The sequence below is a fragment of the Lissotriton helveticus genome, chromosome 3_1 (genome assembly GCF_964261635.1).
Source record: "Lissotriton helveticus chromosome 3_1, aLisHel1.1, whole genome shotgun sequence".
NCBI lineage: Eukaryota > Metazoa > Chordata > Amphibia > Caudata > Salamandridae > Lissotriton > Lissotriton helveticus.
Window position 1 is genome coordinate 1,657,650,945 of NC_136061.1, and position 21,837 is coordinate 1,657,672,781.

Below are 21,837 nucleotides of genomic sequence, written 5' to 3' on the forward strand. Positions count from 1 at the left end.
AACCAGTGCAAAATATTAGAAAATCTGCCCCTAAGGATTCTGATAAACTCAATTTGATGCAGCAATTCGTTCTAAGGGAAACGCTCCTACATTAAAGAAATATACTTTTTGAATATCGAAGTCTTTAACACATTTTTACATGACGATTCACTTCCCATGCCGTCAGAGGACTCGGTTTGTGTGTTCTGGTCCTTAGAGGCAAGCCAGGCCATCTGTTGTGCTCTGGCTCAGCACTCCCTATTTATTTGCTGCTTATCTCTGTATTTTCCCAGGAATGCAACAATTGTGCTGGCACTTGGTGGAGAAGCGTGGCTCAGTGGTTAGAGGCGGCAGACCTGGAAGCTGAGATCAGCCGTGGACCAGGGTTCGATTCCCCGCCTCGGCGGGTCTCGGGCTCAAAAATTCCACGGACTCGATAATTCTCGTTCCGGTGCCTACTCAACTCACGGGGTCACACTCTGCGACTCTGGGCAATAGCTTGCTTAATCTCCACTACGGCCCCTCGCGGCGGGATGCCTGGCTTTCACCTTGTGGACACCCTGCCGGGGTATCTCACAGGGAATACCAGGACGGGTTCCCTAAGCAAGCGCCGAGATGCCTACGGGTAGTCGTGCGCTATACAAGAGCGTAATCATGACTTGCTGACCGACTTTGGGCATGGGGGTAGGGGTGCGACAGAGAGACACCCTGCAGTGACATACTGTGCGTGTGGAGGTGCGTCAGGATATAGGAGCGTGTTTTGAGCAGTACCTTCAGTTTGGGTGGCAGTGAAGGTTTGAAGGGGCGGGTGTGTTGTCTTCCTGTGGGTAAGGGTGGGGAGCAAGGAGTGGGGGCAGAGCACGCCTGCAGGCAGCAGCGTCCTCCCTCCCTCACAGACACTCACTCTGCTCGCTCCGCCGCAGCAGGACGCACTGGGCTGCTCCCGAGGAGGGCTTCAGGGGCTCCCGGGCTGGGTCTGGACGCAGCCCCGCTGCTGATGTCAAACCTCCAGCAGGAACCCGCCCTCATCCTGCTCCGGGCTCCGTGGGATCAGCGTGAAGCAGCCAGCCAGTCCCTGGCAGCTTCCCTCCGCTCCAGCCACTGCTCGGAGGCAGCAGATGCGAGCAGCCCCCGCTACTGTCAGCCCCTGGCCGCGGGAGGACCTGCAGAGCCCGGCTGCTCACGCCGATGCCCCCGTGCCCTTCCCTGGGCTCTCTCTCTGCTCCTGTTTTACCTCCTCTTGGCCCCTTGGTGAAAGTATTGTGTTTTTGTGCCATGCCCCGGGTCTGAGCTCGCTGCTCAGCACCATGCTCCCCTGTACCGCGGGGCAGCCCCCTGCCCTGCTGATGCTACTGTTTCTTCTACCCCCCTCTGGGTCTACTTCCACCGGACCCTCCTTGGACAGACCCGAACCAGCGACCCAAAGGCTGAACAAACGGCGGGAAGCGCCCCTCTATCCCGTCCCGCCCCCCTCCTATTCTCCCACAAACCCGGGCGCATCGGGGCCGGGTGGGTCGCCAACTCGCAGCCTCGTCGGAGCCTCACAAACCTCACACCCGAGCCTGGGAAATGCCCGGGCAGAGAGCGAGACGGCGGGAGCATCCTGGAGAGCCGGAGAGAGGATGATGCACAGTCCGGGGGTGGCAGAGACGCTGCCCAGGAGAGCGGGAGGAAAAATAGAGGGACCGACCTCTGCAGCCTCTGTGACTGCTTGGAATCCAGCGCAGGGGTCAGGTCACCACCTCTCGCATATAGTGGACCTATCCACGCAGGAGAGCATGCAGGCCAGCTTTACACCAGGGACGAGAAAAGCACACCCTCAGGTCTCACCAGATGCAAGGAGGCAAGAGGTGCAAAGTCACATTCTATCTGAGCCAGGTAGACAGGAAGCACAAACTCACACCGCATCTCAACCAGGAAGACGAGAAGCATACACTCTCATCCCCTTAGAAGCACAAACTCCCATCTCATCTCAATCGGTGAAGCTAGATGCACAGACACACATGCAATCTGGACCCGGGAGGGTTGAAGCACAAACTCACACCCCATCTCAACCAGGAAGACGAGCACAAACTCACATCCCGTCTCCACCAAGGGGACGCAATGCACATATTCACATGCCGTCAGCACCAGAGATGGCAGAAGCACACACGTATATCCCATATGAATCAGGTAGACAAGAAACATACACTCACATAGCATTAGGAAGACAAAAAGAACAGGCCAGCATCCCGTCAGAAGTTACAAGAGCATATATTCAGTCTCATATCCCATCAGAACTAGAGAGAGCAGTACCAGAAACTCGCGCTCTGTCAGAACCAATGAGCGGTGAAACTCGCATCCTCCCAGGATCAGAGATGAAGAAGGTGCTGGTCTCTTCAGAATCAAGGAGATCTGAAGATTTGACATCCTCGCTACCCTGGAGGCCAGAGGCTGGGCAGACAGAAATACATATCCCCTCAGAACTGGCTACAGCAGAGCCCCAGACGCTACCAGAACCTGGCAGAGATGGTGGTGGATCTCGAGGCCGATTAATACATGCTAGGTCACCACGTAACAAAGTTGCTGGCTATCACACTTTCCAAGAACAAGATGCTTCTGCAGTTCATACCCAAGGCACTGAGACCCCACCAGAACCGGGAAGAACACGATCCGCAACTGAATGGAAAGTAGTTCGAGCTCTGAACCAATCCGAAAGGATGATGGTAGTGACAAGGACATCAGTTGCAATCAGAAGCTCTCTGGGTTTAGATGTATTGGGACAAGTAACAGCAAGGCCTGCAGAGACTTTTTCAGAAGAGCCAAGAGGCCCAGACCTATCAGAACCACCAGATACAAGAGGTGAAGCCTCCTCAGGACCAGGTATGATGACTCTTGAAACCCTGCCGGAGCCAAGGGGTGCAAGAACCAGGACACCCCAACAGCTGGATGGAACCAATAAAGGGACCAATTCCAGAGCGTTGGAGGCCAAACCTCGCTCCCCACCGGAACCTGGTGGGGCAGCATCCCAGACCTCCAGCAGTGCAGAGTCTGGACAGACAGCCGCTGAGGCAGACAGGAGGTCAGCACAGACAAGCGCTCAGGCCTCCAGAGGTCCTAGGCCATCTTGGATGAGAGACCCTTTTCCAAGTGAGCCAGACCCAGATAGGACAGAGAGCCATGTTTCATCGAAAGCTTGGACTAGTCCTCTTGGAGCCTTGGATCGAGACTGGGGAGGAGGTATGGAGCGGAAGCAAGTTGATCCAGTTAGCATGTCCGAGCCAGGTGAGCCCAGTCTGTTGCTGCAGTTATAAGACTGTGTTCAACTCCCATTGTAGTCTGTCAGCGGGTTTTGGGAACGGTGTCTCCTTTTCTCTTAATAGAGTGTTTGGAATCGTATTGATGTTTAGCGCCTCCTCTTTATTTCACTGTTCTCTTTTGTAAACGATCTGGTACAGATAATCACGGGGTCCTTCATTTTCAGCTACCCCACAGATACAGTGCTGCAGTGGTGTAAGACGCTTCCTCTAAATTGGTAAAACCCTCTATTCACAGCAGTAACACATTAACCGCCCCAATAGAGAGAATATGAAGTTGGAAGTGACTCCTTATCCAATGGTGTGACTTAGCTATGATAAGAATGTAGGGTTCCTTCCAAATGAGTGTAACGCCCAGTGAAGGAGTGAAGGGCTCCTTTTCAATTGGTGTAACTCACTAGTGTTAGGAATGTTGGTCTCCTTCCACATTGATGTAACTAACTAATGATGGAAGGCTGGACTTCTCTTCCATTGTTTTAATTCACTAACAGTAGCAATGGTCCTTTCCACAACCAATTTGTGTAATTCACTAATGATGGGAGCGAGGGACTCTTTTCTCATTGGTGTCAGTCAGCAGTGATGGTAAAGTCTAATTTCTTGCTCCTCACTGTAACTCACTAATGAAAGCAGTGTTTGTTCTTTCATATAGGTGTTACTCACTAACAGCTGTAATGTGGGCTTCCTTCTACACGAATGTCACTCACTATGTTAAACAGGTAGGCTCCTCATGCGTTGAAGCAAATTATAATGGTAGGAATTTGAGCTCCTTCCACAGTGATGTCACAAAACTGGCAGGAACGTTGGCGTCCTTTCACACTGATGTGACACACTAATGGTAGGGATAGTGAGCTCTTACCAAACTGTTGTAACTCACTAATGATACAGATGTTGGTGGGGCTCCATATACTTTTATGCAACTCACTAATAATGTAAGAATGTTGAGATCCTTCCATACAAATGTAACTCACTAATAGTGGGAACGTTGAGCTCTTTTCACATTGTTGTAACTCACTAATGGTAAACATGTTGGACTCCTTATATGTTGATGCAACTCACTAGTGGTAGGGGTGTTAGTCTCCTTCCACATTAATGCAACTAACTAACGGTAAACATGTTGGGCTCTTTATGAGCTGATGTAACTAAATAATGGTAGGAATTTCAAGCGCCTTCCGCATTGACTAACTCTCTCATGGTAGGGTTGTTACGCTCTTTCCACATTGATGTAACCCTCAAATGGAAAACATGTTCGGTTCCTTAAGCATTGATGTAAGTCACTAATGGTAGGAATGTCAAGCTCCTCCCATACTGATGTCACTCACTAATGGTAGACATGTTGAGCTCTTTCCACATTGATGTAACTCACTAATGGAAAACATGCTGGGCTCCTTAAACATTGATGAAACTCACTAATGGTAGAAATGCTGGGCTCTTTTCCACTGGTGTAACTCACTGCGGATTGGGAGGTGGACTCTTCACCCATGTGTATAACTCCACAATAATAGTATCTAATGTCACCTTCCACATTGGTGTAACTAAGTACTGACAGGAAATAGGGCTCCCATTCTATAGGTCTTGCTCTGCATTTGTCAGAATTAAACACTTCTTTCCCATTGGTGTTTTTAATTACTAAAAAAAATGTTGTCATTTGTTACCGTTGAGGAGTGTCTGCTTAATAGAAGGCACCCTTCCCGCTGTGCGTGAGGCACTTGCGCTAGGGATACTGGGCTACTTCCCTGTGTCTGTATCCCACCAATGACATTAATCCTGAACCTCTTCCCCATCTAAGTAACTCCCTTCTAATGACAAGTATAGTATCCTACTTCTCTAGGTTACTCTACAGTGATAGGAATGAAGTTTCCTATTCGATTGTCATCCCCGTGGTAGGAGAATGGCCACTTTCCCTAGTATCGAAATACTCTCACATGTTTTCCCTAGTATCAAAACACTCCCCTAGGCTTTCCCTATAATGGTAAGACTCTTGGGGTGTAACAAAGGCTCCTGCAGCACCTGCGGTGTGGAGGGCCCCCTGGCTTACCCATGTTGGAGGCAGCCCCCTCAGCCCCTACTGATGGGAGTGCGAGGGGCCTCTTCAGCAAAACTTGCAGGGGGGGCCCTCACGTTTTGTTACACCACTGTAAGACTCCCCCAATCTTTCCCTAGTATGGTAAGACTCCCCTATGCTTTCCCTAATATTGTAGGACTTCCCCATGCTTTCCCTGGTATGGTAAGAGTCCCCCATGCTCTCCCTAATACCGTAAGACTTCTCCATGCTTCCCCTATTATCGTAAGAGTCCCCCATGCTCTCCCTAATACCGTAAGACTTCTCCATGCTTCCCCTAGTATGGTAAGAGTCCCCAATGCTTTCCCTAATATCGTAAGACCCCAATTATTTCCCTAACACCATAAGACTCCCACATGGCTCCCCTAGTATCGTAAGACGCCCCCATGCTTTCCCTAATACCATAAGACTCCCATATTCCTCCCCTAGTATCGTAAGACTCACCCATGCACTCCCTAATACCGTAAGACTTCTCCATGCTTCCCCTAGTATGGTAAGAGTCCTCAATACTTTCCCTAATATTGTAAGACCCCAATTATTTCCCTAACACCATAAGAATCCCCCATGCCTCCCCTAGTATCGTAAGACTCCCCCATGCTTACCCTAATATCGTAAGACTCCTCCATGCTTCCCCTAGTATCGTAAGACTCCCCCATGCTTTCCCTAAAAACGTAAGACTCAGCCATGCTTTCCCTAGTAGTGTGAGACTCCCCCATGCTTTCCCTAAAAACGTAAGACTCCCCCATGCTTCCCCTGGTATCATAAGACTCCGCCATGCTTCCTCTAGTATCGTAAGACTGCCCCATGCTTTCCCTAAAAAGGTAAGACTCCCCCATTGCTTCCCCATGTAGTGTAAGACTCCACCATGTTTCCCCTGGTATCGTAAGACTCCTCCATGCCTCCCCTAGTATCGAAAGACTCCCCCATGCTTTCCCTAAAAACGTAAGACTACCCCATGCCTCCCCTAGTAGTGTAAGACCCCGCCATGCTTCCCCTGGTATCGTAAGACTCCCCCATGCTTCCCCTGGTATCATAAGACTCCCCCATGCTTCCCCTGGTATCATAAGACTCCCCCATGCTTCCCCTGGTATCGTTAAACTCCCCCATGCTTCCCCTGGTATCGTAAGACTCCCCCAGGCTATAACTTTGAATTGATAGGAATGAGGGCTCCTCGGCTGTCGGCATAGTTCTGCAGTAAGAAGAGTCATGGGCTCCTTCCTCGTTAATGTCATACAGTAAGAGGAATGGTGGGACACCTCCTGATTGGTCTTACTCAACAGTGATAGAATTGTTAAGCTTTTTCGCTGTTGGGGTAACTCTATAGCGAAAGGAAAGGGGTCTCCTTTCTGAATGGTGTAACTCTCCTTGAGAGGATGGTTGACCTTCTCACTCATGGGTGCAGTTCCCTACTGATAGTAAAAGGGTTATTTCCCTATAGGCATGTCTGATCAATTATATTAAAGCTGAGCTCCTTAACCAAGCAATCCCTCACCAGTAATGAAATGAATATGCTCCTTACCCGCTGTGTATCTCTGCAATGATTTGAATGGGAGCATCATCCTCTTTAATGTATATGCTAGGAGTGAGGCACTGTTCTTTGATCGATGAAGCCTACCCCTCATATACACAACTGCAGGCTCATTCCCATTGGTTTTATTCTATAATGAAGGAAATGTCAAGCTTCTTCGAATTCATATACCTTTGTAGCAATAGGATTGTCGAGCTCCTTCTCCTATTAAGCTCCCTCCGGTTGATTTACCTCTGAAGTTAAAAGGAATGTTGAGCTCCTTTTCCTGGGTCTTACTCTGTAGTGACAGTAATGTTGAGCTTGGTATACCTCTGTAGCAAAAGAAATGTTTAGCTTGTTTCCTTGTTAAATCTTTTCCTGATCGCGTATCTTTGTAGTGATAGGAATGTTGAGCTCATTCCCGTTGGTGTACCTCTGCAATGATATGGATGTTACGGTCCTTCCCATTAGTGTATGTCTACAACAAAAGGAATGCTGAGCTTCTTGTCGCTGGTGTAACTCATAAGCAATTGGAATGTTGCTCTCCTTTTCATTCATGCAACTCTCTAGTCATAGGAATTTTGTCTCCTTCCCATTAGTGTAACTGCAGGAAAGGTATTTTTGAGCTCCTTCCCATTTGTGTATCTGCAGCGATGGGAATGTTTAGCCCCTTCTCATTGATGTAGCTCTGCAGCGATAGGAATGTTGGTATCTTCTCATTGATATATCTCTCTAGCAACAGGAATGTTGAGCTCCTCGACCTTGGAGTAAATGCAGCAGAGGTAATGTGTTTCTTCTCATTGGTGTAACTGCAGCATTGGGAATGTTGAACTTCTTCCTGTTGCTGTAACTCTGCAGTGATGGGATTTAAAAAAAGATTTTTCATTTCAATGTCTTACTTAGTTGTGCAGATATCACACATAAACATAATACATTTTTGTCTTCATTCTGCAACTAGGGCCAGCTTCCCTAAATCCCTCCCACTAATTAGGACCAGATTCCTTAAACTCCTCCAAGTATCCTCTCCTGTAAGCCATCGCCGCCCTACCATCTATCTTGGTTACACATTCAATAGTTCATTAATGTAAAATTGTCATTATATCTGATGCTTGTACATTTGCTTATCACTTTGAAAATGTGTCAATTTGCTGCCATCCACCTGATTTGTATACCAGCTCTTTTGCATGTAAAAGGAATGTTACATTTCTTCCCGTTAGTGTAACTCTTTAATGATGTGAATCTAGAGCTCCTTTCCTTGGTGTAATTTTGTGCAATGGGAATTGTAAGTTCCTTCCTGTTGATGTAACTCTATAGTAATCGAAATGTTAAGTTCCTTCCCTTTGGTGTAGCTCTGTTGTGATGGGAATGTTAAGTTCCTTCCCTTTGGTGTAGCTTTGTTGTGATAGAAATGTTAAGTTTGTTCTTGTTGGTGCAATTCTGTAATCATGGGAATGGTATGTTCCTTCCCATTTGTGTAACACTGTTGTGATAGGAATGTTAAGTTTGTTCTTGGTGTAACTCAGTTGTGATGCGAATCTTAAATTACTTCCCTTTGGTTTAACTCTGTGGCGATGGGAATGTTCAGTTCCTTTACTTTAGTGTAAAGCTGTTGTAATGCGAATGTTAATCTTGTTCCCGTTGGTGTAGCTCTGTTGTGATAGAGTTCTTAAATTACTTCCAATTGGTTTATCTATTTTGTGATAGGAATGGTAAGTCCCAGCTCTTGGTTGTAACTCTGCAGCGATGGGACTGTTCAGTTGCTTCCTATTGGTGTAACTCTGCAGTTCTGAGAATGCTGATATCCTTCCCATTAATGTAGCTCTGCAGTGATAACAGGGATGGATCACAAATAGTAGGACCAGTGAGCTGCCATTTCACTAATGATGGAGTAAGGGGCTCTCTGCATATGCCCCTTGTATCTTTGGTCTTCTTGTGGCAGGCGCTGACTGACTCTCCTGTATTCACTAGTGTCAGTCTGAAAACCGATGGAAAAGAGTCGAGCACTTCCAGGGCTCAAGCAGCTCCTGTCGAGGATCATTTCCTGTTTTATAGGAAGAGAAACCACAGTTTTGTCTTTAGTGCGCCACACGTTGTGAATTGACTGCTATCGCTGTTCCAGTTTTGTAAATTAACAAAAAAAAATGTAAATTGTAATACAGACAGATTGGTGTAAGAGCTATGGATTTACTTCTTCTCCATCATCCTTAGGTGGAATCAGCGCATGGCTTCGGGTTTCTCCTCCACCAGTATTCAGTCCCCTATGCATTTCATTTGCCATCGCTGCCTACTAAAAGTATGACATGCCTACGGGTGACCCTGTGTTGCTACTGCTTGTACACCCAAGCCACTTGGGTTTCAGTGCATTCCTGTGGGCTGTCCCTCTACAGCACAGCCCCACCCAAGAACCATAACCTTTGCCCTTTCTACGATGGCTTGCAAGTCAGTTTGTGCATCTGTCTCTCGCACTACTTCCTTACACTACACTTTAAATACATTAGCATCATGAGAAGTGATTCACCAGTCATTCTACATCACACCAAATCACTCCAATCGTAGGCCACAATGCACATGAACAAACCTAGGACAATTTTTGCAGAAGTGAAAAATGTGATGGCTCGCTTTTCCTCCCATGGGCAAAAAATGCGAATTGTTTAGCCGTACTCAGTATTTCACTACTGGTTCAAATACTTGCTGTGGGTCAACAGCTCACATTGACAGACGAAGGCGAAAACCCTTCAAAATTCAGCAAAAGCTGCAAAATTCGAGCGATAGATGGTGAATCTGTTTCGCAAATGAAATTTCTCCTGCATTGCCTTCGGCATCTGTTGGATTGTATTGTTCACTTTACATGAGGGTAGCGCCTGCATGCATTCTGTCGCTTGCTCGCCTTCTGCCCTCTCTGTATGCTTATGCGTTGCGAGCTAAGGTGACAGGAGTGAGGGACGCCTTCCCCATTGGTCTGGTTGACTACTGATAAGGTCAGGGACTCAATCCCATTTGTGTTGTTCACTACTGATAAGAACAATGTTTTTCTTCACCACAGATGTAATTCACTAGATACAGGAGCAAATGGTTACTTTCCAACAAGAGATGAGAGTCGTGAGGAAATCCTAAGAGATAAGAGCAAAGGTGATCTTCACCACATGTGTTATTCACTAGATACGGGAGTGAAGGGTTACTCTCCAACGGTGAACAACACTTACAACGCAACTTTTACATCGCAGAGCCTTTGCAACGCAACCATTACAACGCAAACTATTACAACGCATTGCTCTGGGGGGCGCTCTAGGATAGGGAATAGGTTAATTTACTATCCAATAACCTTCCCTAGTGTCCACGGGGACTGGGGTTGGAATAGTAAATTAAACTATTCACTATCCAGCACCCCAAAGCACTATGCGTTGTAATGGACTGCGTTGTAATACTTACGTTGTAAAGGCATGCGATGTAAATGCATGCGTTGTAATGTCATACATCCCTCTCCAACCAGTGTTAGAGTGAAGGGTTACTCTCCAGCCAGTGTTTAGACCTAGATCTCTACTGATAAGGGCAAAGGCAAGCTTCCCCACAAACTGTTATTCACTAGATAAGTGAGTGATGGGTTACTTTCCAACCAGTGTTTAGACCTAGATCTCTACTGATAAGGGCAAAGGCCAGCTTCCCCACAAACTGTTATTTACTAGATAAGTGAGTGATGGGTTACTTTCCAACCAGTGTTTAGACCTAGATCAATACTGATAAGGGCAAAGGCCAGCTTCCCCACAAACTGTTATTTACTAGATAAGTGAGTGATGGGTTACTTTCCAACCAGTGTTTAGACCTAGATCTCTACTGATAAGGGCAAAGGCAAGTGTCCCCACAAACTGTTATTTACTAGATAAGTGAGTGATGGGTTACTTTCCAACCAGTGTTTAGACCTAGATCTCTACTGATAAGGGCAAAGGCAAGCTTCCCCACAAACTGTTATTCACTAGATAAGTGAGTGATGGGTTACTTTCCAACCAGTGTTTAGACCTAGATCTCTACTGATAAGGGCAAAGGCGATCTTCCCCACAAACTGTTAGTCACTAGATACGTGAGTGAAGGGTTACTTTCCAACCAGTGTTTAGACCTAGATCTCTACTGATAAGGGCAAAGGCGATCTTCCCCACAAACTGTTAGTCACTAGATACGTGAGTGAAGGGTTACTTTCCAACCAGTGTTTGGACCTAGATCTCTACTGATAAGGGCAAAGGCGATCTTTCCCACAAACTGTTAGTCACTAGATACGTGAGTGAAGGGTTACTTTCCAACCAGTGTTTAGACCTAGATCTCTACTGATAAGGGCAAAGGCGATCTTCCCCACAAACTGTTATTCACTAGATAAGTGAGTGATGGGTTACTTTCTAATTAGGGTTGAGTTCTTGAGGGCAAAGGCGATCTTCACCATAGATGTAATTTACAAGCTACATGAGTGAAGGGTTACTTTCCAACCAGTGGTGAAATCTAGATCTCTACTGATAAGAGCAAAGGTGATCTTCACCACATGTGTTATTCACTAGATACGTGAGTGAAGGGTTACTTTCCAACCAGTGGTGAGTTCTAGATCTCTACTGATAAGGGCAAAGGTGATCTTCCCAAACATACTGTTATTTACTAGATAAGTGAGTGATGGGTTACTTTCTAATCAGGGGTAAGTTCTAGATGGCAAAGGCGATCATCACCATGGATGTTATTCACTAGATACATGAGCGAAGGGTTACTTTCCAACGAGTGGTGAGAGGAGCAATGGACTCACCACTGGTCTAGATCACTCCTGAATAAGGGCAAAGGCGTTTTTCACCATAGACGTAATTGACCAGATACAACAGCAAATTCGCTAGATACAGGAGCGAATGGTTACTTTCCAATCGGTGTACCTCACGAGTGAGAGGAGTAAGGGACTCCTTCACCATTGGTCTATATCATTATTGATAAGGGTGAAGACCTTCTTCCTTATAGATGTAACTCACTAGTAGAACAGGGAACTTTGCAGTAGGTGTAACTCAGGGGCGCAACTGGACCCAGGCTTTGGGCAGGGGGTTCATATTTTAAAGGGTTGGGGGTGGAGCCATCATCAAAGTCGGAGTCACTATTACTGTTAGGGTCTCCCTCCACTGTTAAATGTTCGATTTTAATACCCAAGTGGATGCAGAATTGCGTGCTTCTGGGACAGTCTCTAGCAAAATGTGCTTTATAAGAGCTTTGAGGGTAGCTGAAAAGGGCTTAAGACATAATTTCAAGATATTTGGAAAAATTTGAGTCCCTGTTCCTGTCCGACCAGATGTTTTTGAAAAGTAGAGGACAATGATGTAGTTTAGGCACATTTCTTTAGTTATCTTATATTCATAAATTTATCAGCATTCCGTACATTTACAGTATTCGTAGGATGGGATGTTAGTACAAAAGATAATTGTCTTTCTGTCAGGGACAAGGTGCAGGGGCGGCCTTAGCCATGTGCAAGCTGTGCACCTGCATAGGGCCGCCAAACCCCAGGGGCCGCCACGCCAATATATATCCTTAATATAATAATCCTCTGAGGATGGATACATATTTGCGTGGCGGCCCCTGGCAGGGATTTGGCGGCCTCCGGCTCTGTTCCACTTCCAAACACCCTGACCCCCCTCTTCACTGGCCTCCGCGCCTGCGTTCCTCCGGGGGGCCCCTACCTACGCTCCCTGCCCAGGGCCGCCATGAGCCTAGAGCCGCCCCTGCAAGGTACCTCATGACCAGGCTCTTAAACTCATGGAATGCATAAAATGTACATCCTGTTACTACATGGTCACCCGAAGTTCCAGCTATTCCAGCTATTCTTGATTTTGATATGCTTAGGACCTCCAAAAACCTTAAATACAATCCCCTTTGGGAACGTTGTTGGCTATAAAACAACAGAAAGCACAAAAACCGAGTTCAAGTGTGAGTATGTATGGTTTCCCCAGAGCAAAGAATAGATACTCAAACTGGCAACATACCCATGTATAGGGGCAGCTGCAAAGTATAAACTAGTAGTAGTAGCTGTAAAAAAAATTGTTACGGTGCATGAACAATAACTCATCTAGAACTTAACTCTTTGAAATGTTTACACATGTTTCAATGGTGGCACTGTGAGTGTGTTTCAATGGTATTTTTCTTCAATGTGAAAGCACCATGCAGCAATAGAAAATCTGTACCAAGTGCTACAGAAGAACCGTCATTTAGATTGGTCCACATTCAGGTTCCTTGCGGAGCAAAAAGTGGCACACTCTTATCCTAAGTTAAGTTGGGTTCCCATGATGACACCCCCCTTTAACCCTGCTGTGCTCCAAGCCCTTGCTCCTGCACTGGCAGGAAAGATCTCTGAACTGTTTAGACTCTTAATTTACATCTTTCTGGTATGGTTCAGGCCGTACGAGCAAGATGCATTCACCACACTACGGACAAATATCCAATTTGGATGCATCTGACGTAAAAAAAAAAAATACTCTCCCGATACCACTTCTACTAGGCTTTGGAGTCCACATGGTGGTGCTAGAGAGAGTGAACTGCAGACTACCGAATACGGACTACGGATTGAGCAGCAGCTGAGGAGTGAGGAGTAAGTGCTCCGACGGAGCTGCTGTAGCGGGACGGCGGGACAGAGGACGGCGTTTTTCTGCAAACTGGGCGGCCGTGTAGTCGAAAAGGTAACTTGCCGTCGCCGTCGCCGTCAGCCTCGTTGGAGAGTTGCACAGAGGCACCAAGGCACCAAGGCACTAAGCGCTGAGCGCCGAGCGCCAAGCACCAACCACCAGATCCCGGAAAAAGCAGTGGCTGAGGTAGCTGAGACGGTGCCGGTGCCGGGCTGCGGTGCGGTGCAGGGGTGCGGTGTCCCACGGCGTCTGGGGCCCTGAAACCTTTCCCTGGAGAGCTGCTGGGGGCCGCCGGGAGGACTGCGCTGAGTGATTAGCGCTGAGAGCTGGCCGGCCGGCCGGTGGTAAAGGCGGAGTCGAAGAGCAGCCGTTTTTGTTCCTGCTCGGCACGGCTCTGCACGGCTCTCATGTAATCTTCCACGTCACTGTACCAACTCGCTCACAATCTACTAACTAAGACCCAGGGGCCACCTTGTAACTGGTCACTCGACTTGCACTCGAGGCATCGGAGGCAGCAGAGGAGGTGTGGTGGCTCCAAGTATGGAGAGGCTGTGAGGGAAATGGCTACGACGCGCATCTAACTGTGGAGTCACCAATGTGGGCGAGGTAAGCCTGCTTGCGCAAGACAGGCAATTAGACTGCCCAATATTGTCCAATATACAGTGTACAGTAAACGCACAAACTCACAATCTTGGGGGAATTTTGGGTTGTTTTATGTTTTATATTTCTTGGGCAGCTATATCTTGAGCCTACCGAATTGACAAACACTAAAGCCCATCAAACCCCCACAGTCTGACTTAAAAACAGAATTCAGAATTCAGGGCATTGGACGCTGGACTGGGGGTGCTCTGGCGATCAGGAATTTTGGAATTTTGTCACGCTGTCTAGCGGATTGTTTTTGTACAAGGAGGTCAATAGCGAGAGAGAGAGAGAGAGTGGGAAAGGGAAAGGGAATCCCCCACTAACTCTAGTACTATTCACTTAAAGAAAGCTACAAACTACTACTGCACTGCTGCTGCATTATAAAAGCTTATTAACGCATATCCACAGTCATTGCCCCGCCCTGACGGCAGTTGTTCTTACTATGTACTGTGTATACCTGAGTTAAGACTGTATCAATCTTGGAAGTGGTAACACGGATACTTATTAAATAAGGCAGACAGGCTTGGGTGGTTGTGCAGACCCCTGTGGATTTTTGGATACATTAACTAGCCAGCGGCTGAAGTCAGAGGCAGTGGCCAGTGGCAGAGGTGTGGGGGTCACTACAAATTAAAAATATATTTTGAACCAAAGAAAACAGCCTGCGAAACAAAACCAATAATATGAGATCAGGAAGGGAACGGACCTTAGGGACAGCAACAAAAAGAGCAAAAAAGATGCAGCAATCCACGGTATCAAAAAAATTAAAAACCAGCGCAACAGGATTATCTCAATCTCTTATCTCCCCGATTGCACGGATGTTCGAGAAATCCAGTAAAATACCAGACAAATTTCAATTTTTGAAGGACCCAACTGGAGCACTGATGCTAATGAAAACTGAATCAAATAACACCAAACTACAGACTCCAATGAAACCAACTAGTAGCGAGACACCTAACACGATACTCAATACCCAGCAAATGGAACAAAGAGACCAAACTGGCGATAAAACCCAAAGAGAGGACCAAGAAATTCTCTCTATAGAACAAACTCAAAGAACAAATTACCAAAAACCTGCGAAAGCGTCGATAATAGGCAATACAAATTCAAATATAGACGAAATGGTGGTTACAAAGGCATATGATCTGGACTCTCCCTCAGATAAATTAGACTTGCAGAATCAGGGAACCACTCATCAATATCATGAAATGAGAATGAGAATGGAACAGGAACCATCACGTTTTCCAATCGAAGTCAATGTTGAGATAAATAACCGGTTGCCGGTAACCATAGAGGAATCTAAAGTATATCAAAACCAGAATAGTGATGATCTGGGGAAGGTAAAGAACAAAGAGCAACCCCTCGAATCAACATTGATGGGGTCGGACCTTGAAGCACCTCTAGAAAACACCACTACACCAATGAATAGTACCAAAAAAAGAAAGGAGGAACTGAAATACAAGGTGGAAAATCCAACTAATTCCACCAAACCCACTAATGTGATGGGGTTGGACCTTGAAGCACCTCTAGAAAACACCACTACACCAATGAATAGTACCAAAAAAAGAAAGGAGGAACTGAAATACATGGTGGAAAATCCAACTAATTCCACCAAGCCCACTAATGTATATGTAAAGCAACAAGAAGCAGGAATACCATGGGACATTTTCTACCAAACCTCTACACTCACGTTAGAAGCTCTACACTATCAATCAAATAAAATGGATATACAAATTGATTTATTAAAAATGATGGCAAACAACGTGGCGGGAATTGACAACAAACTCGCTCAATTAAACAATTTGATAATCAGAGTTCAGTCGGACAACGAAAAAACATCTACTGACAATATCTATATTCCTATTATGGATAAATTAGCAGTGCTACCGGCAGTCTTAACTAGTATACTAGAAGACACAAAAAGAAACATCCAAGTCAACAAGGATAAAGTTACAAAAGATAAAGCTATTTCAAAGGAAAGGAATAAAAATGAAATTGGGAATAATGATGTCGACATGAAAGTCCTTGAATTAAAAAAGACAACAAAACTACAGGATGAAATAACTAACTCACCAGTTTGTCAAGTTAGAGAACAAATACGAAATGAAACTATGAGTAAATCCAATCATGAGGATCGAAAAGACATAAATATCGAAACAACTGGTTTCACAACAATGTCAAAACGACAAAGAAAAAAACTCCGTAAAGCTAGAAAAAATGAAAAACTGAAAAGGACTGTTGAAAGTTTGTCTGAGGATGATCAGACAATAATAACCTCTGAAGATGTAAGAAAAGGTAGAAACATTTTCTATCCCATATTTGATAAAACCCAAAAGACTGTACCAACAAAAATACCGAAACCCAATACAAGTGTAACACCAATCCTAACAAGGAAGAACAACAAACCGCAAGAAAGGACACAGGATTTTATGTCCCCTGTAACACCACCACAGCTAACTGAAAGGGATATAAATCAAAAAGAAGAAAAAAAAGAGCTAAATAAAGATTGCCTTGGTATAATGCCGGAAACTAGCCCAATTAAATCCATCACAATAACGACTCCTAACCTAAATCAGAGTTTGAGCACACGATCAATAAAAGAAGGGGTCCCTATTGGGGGGATGGAGGTGAAAGCTTCACTAAGTACACAAGAATGGGATCAGCTACAGATTAATAGTAAAGAGGGTAAAAAACAATTAACATTAAGTCAAAACTAATCGAGTTAAATGAGTTCCCCGCCCACCAGAACCCCAAATCTAGTGTAAAACTGATGTTTACGCCAGAATTCCAGTCAAGGGGAAGGCATGATATACTTAATCGTGGTAACTTACTTAGACTTTTTAATTCTATACCAACACTGAATAAAATCGTAAGTAAGGATATTATTTCAATTGAATTTATAGAGGGGATAAATAGTACCCACACCCCGACGTTGATCACACTAATATCTCCCACAATATCGGAGCAGATTTTTAACGAGAGTCCGACATTCAAAACCTGGGGAATAGTAGTAACTAAACACAGCCCCGAGGTCTATCCTACCCCCTTCATAGGGGACGATAAAGCACTAAAACTGAATAAAGTAGATACACAGATAGTTACGGTCCTAAAAAATGCACTGGGTAGATCACCTATGAAAAATGTACGTACCCTTACCCAACCAATGAAAGATAAAAATTTAGAAATAAATGAAAAATGGATAAATGTAGCACTCCATACCAAGTATAAACAATGAAACAGTACCATCTCGCAAATAAGAGGAAGGGGCAATAATACAGAAGGGATTAAAATATGTTCTTGGAATATTAATGGGCTAAGAGGCAAGATCCAGAACGCCCAAATTGATGCCCTAGCAGATACATTTCATATTGTAGCACTACAAGAAACATGGGAAATCAATCCATTCCCTTTACATGGATACGCAGGCTACTACGAACATGCCAAGAAAGACCAAAGGTTCGGGCGAGCTAGCGGGGGTTTGGCGATATTTATCTCTAACACATTACAGGTTCAACATGAGCAAGTGGAAGTAAATAGTACTAATATTTTGATAGTTAAATTAAACTACAAAACTAATAATCAAAAAATTAAAACCCTATACCTGATCACTGTCTATATATTGCCAAATAACCGAAGTAGAGAAACAATTTGCGGAACACTAAATAATATTTTATTAACTATGATGTTAGAGGAACCGCTAGCAGACTACTTGATTACCGGGGATTTTAATCTTAACCTAATGTCAACCCACACAAGAGATGATATAATCCAAATGCAAAATCACCAATGGCTAATTCCGGAGCAGGACTTAGGGAAGGATAATCTCGTCAACAATAACAGAATGGGAAACAAGTTTGTAAGGGATATTGAGGCAATGGGACTTCGAATTCTCAATGGCAGAATAAAATCAGATGTGCCTCCTGCGTATAGTTACTTTGGGTATAATGCCCACACCAGGCTTGACTTTACTATGACTACATTATATATGTTTCATAGCATTACTTTCTTCCAACTAATGAAAGTAAAGGAAAGCGACCATGCCCAGCAAATAATTACAATGAACATCGAAACAAATGCAAATAAGCCCTACCGGACTGTTAAAGGGCAAATTGGCACAACTAACTATAAAAAAATATTCTGGAATGCTGGTAACAAAGAAGTAATGAATGAGCAGATAGAAAGCCTCATCGAATCATGTTTTAACAACACTGTAATAGAAACAGGAATTGAGCAATGGGAATACTTCACTGGACTACTAATCAGAACTCAAAATGAATTGAAGCCAAATAATAACCGAAGAAGGAATGATTTATGCAGGGATAAGGATCAACAATTAAATCTGCCATATGTAATTACAAAATTAAAGAAAGATCGCAACAAGATCATTAGGTCAATGAAGAAACCAGATGTAATACCAGAAAATATGGGAACTTTGAAGCAACTAAATCAAAACCTAAAAAAATTAATTTGGTGTGAGAAAAACAAAGTAAAACAAGAAAGCTGGGCAAAACTATTCCATGCCAGTAAGCAAAAGAACTCAAGAGACTTCTGGAAAATTATCAATCAATTGGCTAGGCCCAATAAGCAAGTAGTCTCATCACCGCTAACTGAGCAGGAATGGGAGACCTACCTGAGGAACCACCTGAATCAGGATAACTCTGAAACAATCACGCCGGTTATGCCTAATGAGGATATAAAGGGTAATAACGTGGAATCTTCCACTCAGTATAATGAGTTGGATATGCAAATACCAATAAATAAAGAAGAGATAATTAAACTGATAAAAAAACAGAACAATGGAGCTCCCGGACCAAATGGGATACCGTTTGCACTTTTTAAGGAAAACCCCGAATTATGGGCGCCTATTCTTGAGAAATTATTCTTGGAAGTCATATTAACAGGAACTGTCCCCAAGTCATGGCGAGGCTCCCTAATAACACCAATTTTCAAAAAAGGTAACTGGGCACTGGCAGAAAACTATAGGTTAATCACCTTACAAGACTCGGATGCCAAGCTGTTTGCTAGAATCCTGTTGACCAAACTTACAGAATGGGTGTCGGACAATAAGAAATTGCCTCTAAATTAAACAGGCTTCATTCAAGGATTGGGTACTACTACAAACATTCTTATTCTTACCCTACTTATTGACAAGTCAATTAGATGGAAGCAACCTTTATATCTATGCTTCATAGACTTCAAATCCGCATTTGATTGTGTAAGCAGGAATCTACTCTGGGATAAACTCGAGAGAATGAAAATACCATCCTCACTACTTAAACTGATTTGTCTCTTGTACACAGACACATGGGTGAGTGTTAGGGTGGGGGACGGCACCACATTATCTAAGGAGATTCCAGCAAAGGAGGGCCTAAAACAAGGTTGTGTTTTAGCTCCCCTCCTTTTTAACCTGTTTCTTGCCGACTTAACGCCAATATTGGACAATGAAAATGCGCATCCCCCGAAGTTGGCAGACAGGCGGCTCACAAACTTGTTATATGCGGATGATGTGATATTATTGAGCCATACAAAAGTGGGTTTACAGCGATTAATTAGGAGGACGCACATGTACTCTAAGGCAAATGGTATGGTCATAAACGACAAAAAACCCAAACTATGGTAGTTACAAAAAATAATACAAAAAAACACATGATAAAAATGTATATGGATAGCATCGAGCTGGAGCAAGTGGAGTCATATAAATATTTAGGGGTCCTATTTGATTCAAAAGGCAATTTTAAACTACAAAAAAGGGACATCCAAAGGAAATCGAATGCATTGTCTGCTGCTTTCAGAATTGTGCAGAAATCCCTTCCCAGCCTAACTTACGGACCTCTTCTCAGTATTATTTCTGCAAGACTAGAACCGACTATCACATATGGTAGTGAAGCTTCTATGGGTAGGGATACTGAAATCCTGAATAAAAACATATCCAGAGTATATCGGGCAATATTTCGGCTACCAGCAAACGCTTCTCCAGCACAAATAAGGTTGGAGTTCGGATTAACTAATCAGCAATATTTAAGACAAGCACAGTTCATAAAAGTTTGGAACCAAATAAAATCGGATTACCAAAATGAAATATCGCAACTTTTATGGAAAGAATTAAGTAATGACATGAACTCTCTGGCAGGGCTGTACCTAACGAAAGCGATTAAAGATTTTGAGGTGACGTCAATATGGGATACTAATATAACCAAGTCATCATTTAAGAGGATAATTAACAAAACTGCAAGTTATCTATCTATTCTAAATGATAAAGCTATCCTTACCAAAAGAAAACACGCTTGGACAGTAATAAATGCTTATAAAAAGAAAGAGATCCAACAATATTTGGTGACTCCCTGGACGGAAAAAAACAAACAGGTGCTCCTCAATGCAAGATTTGGCAAAATGCCAGGCCTGTGTCATCGTCCACCTTGGGTAAGAACGGTAACGCAAACTGAATGTAGATTGTGCAACACCCATGAGGAGGATATCCTTCACCTTCTCTGTATTTGTCCAGAACTTTCCCAGGAGAGAAAAACTTTGCTTAAGACTCCTCTAAATGCACGAGGCATAAGGACATGCAGGCAGGCCCTAATAAGGTGTCTGGACTCGAATGATATCATTTTAAATGCTACGTTTGTAAAATTTCTTACGATAGTTAAACGAAAATTAGGAGATGTAACGATTGTAAATATTTAAATTGGGAATGATATTTTAACTGTTTTATGTATGAATATAGCTTTTATTGACTCCTTTTTCTTGAATATGTAATATTGTAAGATTTTAAATAATCAACAATAAAAAACTTACTTACTTACTAGGCTTTGGATTTTTCTTTTAGAAAAGCTGTGAGATAAACAACTGTGCATGGTTCTGGAAGAAGGCAACCTGTTGGATAACTAGCAGATGGTTGTTGCTGAGGTGGTCAGTGAGTTTTCAGTTGATTCATTTCTCTAAGACCTTTGCCATGTATGGTAAGAGGGAGAGTGGTTCAATAAAGCTTTGAAGCTGTGGCCATGGCATTAAATATAGAACCATGGAGTACGATACATTATCCCACTCAGCTGTCCTAACGGGTTGTTGTGGGCTCTGTGTTATAACCTTCAGTTTCATCGTTTTTTTTTCTATAACACATTTAAGTTGCGTTTTATGCAACAGTTGCTGTGGCAGGTGTTGCCCTTTTAAGTGCTAATATGGCTAATTTCCATGCCTTGTGTGATGAACCTCTTCACAGCAGCAGAAAAGAAACGTATCTTAACATTTCTGTTCTAATGTCATATTGATTATTTACTTTCAAAGGTAAACTTTTCTCCATTCGTTTCGGTGATATCTCTGTATTGTCTCTTTACAATCTGATGTGAGCTTAAATATCTGGCTTGGTTGTACACTGGGCACCTGTGCTGTGTTTTTTTTTCTTTCATCACCCTTGCATATGGTTATCATGCAAGGAGACTGACCAGGTCAAAAGTGGGATGCAGGCGCACACCAAGCAATGCAAACGAAACGAAGCTTCGTCAAGCTTTTAGGAACTAAAAGGGGCAGTAGGAACACCTCTCCTAAGGGTGACCCCCACCCAGCCTGGCAGCCCAGCCCACGGAGGCTAACAGGGGCCCTTAAAGCCCATTGTGTCACTCATTAGTGATAGGAGGGAAGCAATTTTTTTGTCGTGGGTGTAAGTTACGATTAGTAGGGCTGATGGCTTCCTTTCGCCATTGATGAAATCCACGTGGATATTCCGTGCGTTCT

At 44.1% G+C, this 21,837-nt stretch overlaps 1 protein-coding gene across 2 annotated transcripts in view; it reads left to right on the plus strand.

Moving 5' to 3' along the window:
• The first annotated feature begins 978 nt into the window (after nt 1–978).
• Nucleotides 979–21,837, plus strand: part of HEG1 (heart development protein with EGF like domains 1) — a 219,447-nt gene continuing 198,588 nt past the window's right edge. For both annotated transcript variants that reach the window (XM_078682440.1, XM_078682441.1), the window contains exon 1: nt 979–3,243. In XM_078682440.1, coding sequence (XP_078538566.1) covers nt 1,098–3,243 — 2,146 coding nt within the window. In that variant the 5' untranslated portion in view covers nt 979–1,097. The remainder of the gene's footprint in view (nt 3,244–21,837) is intronic.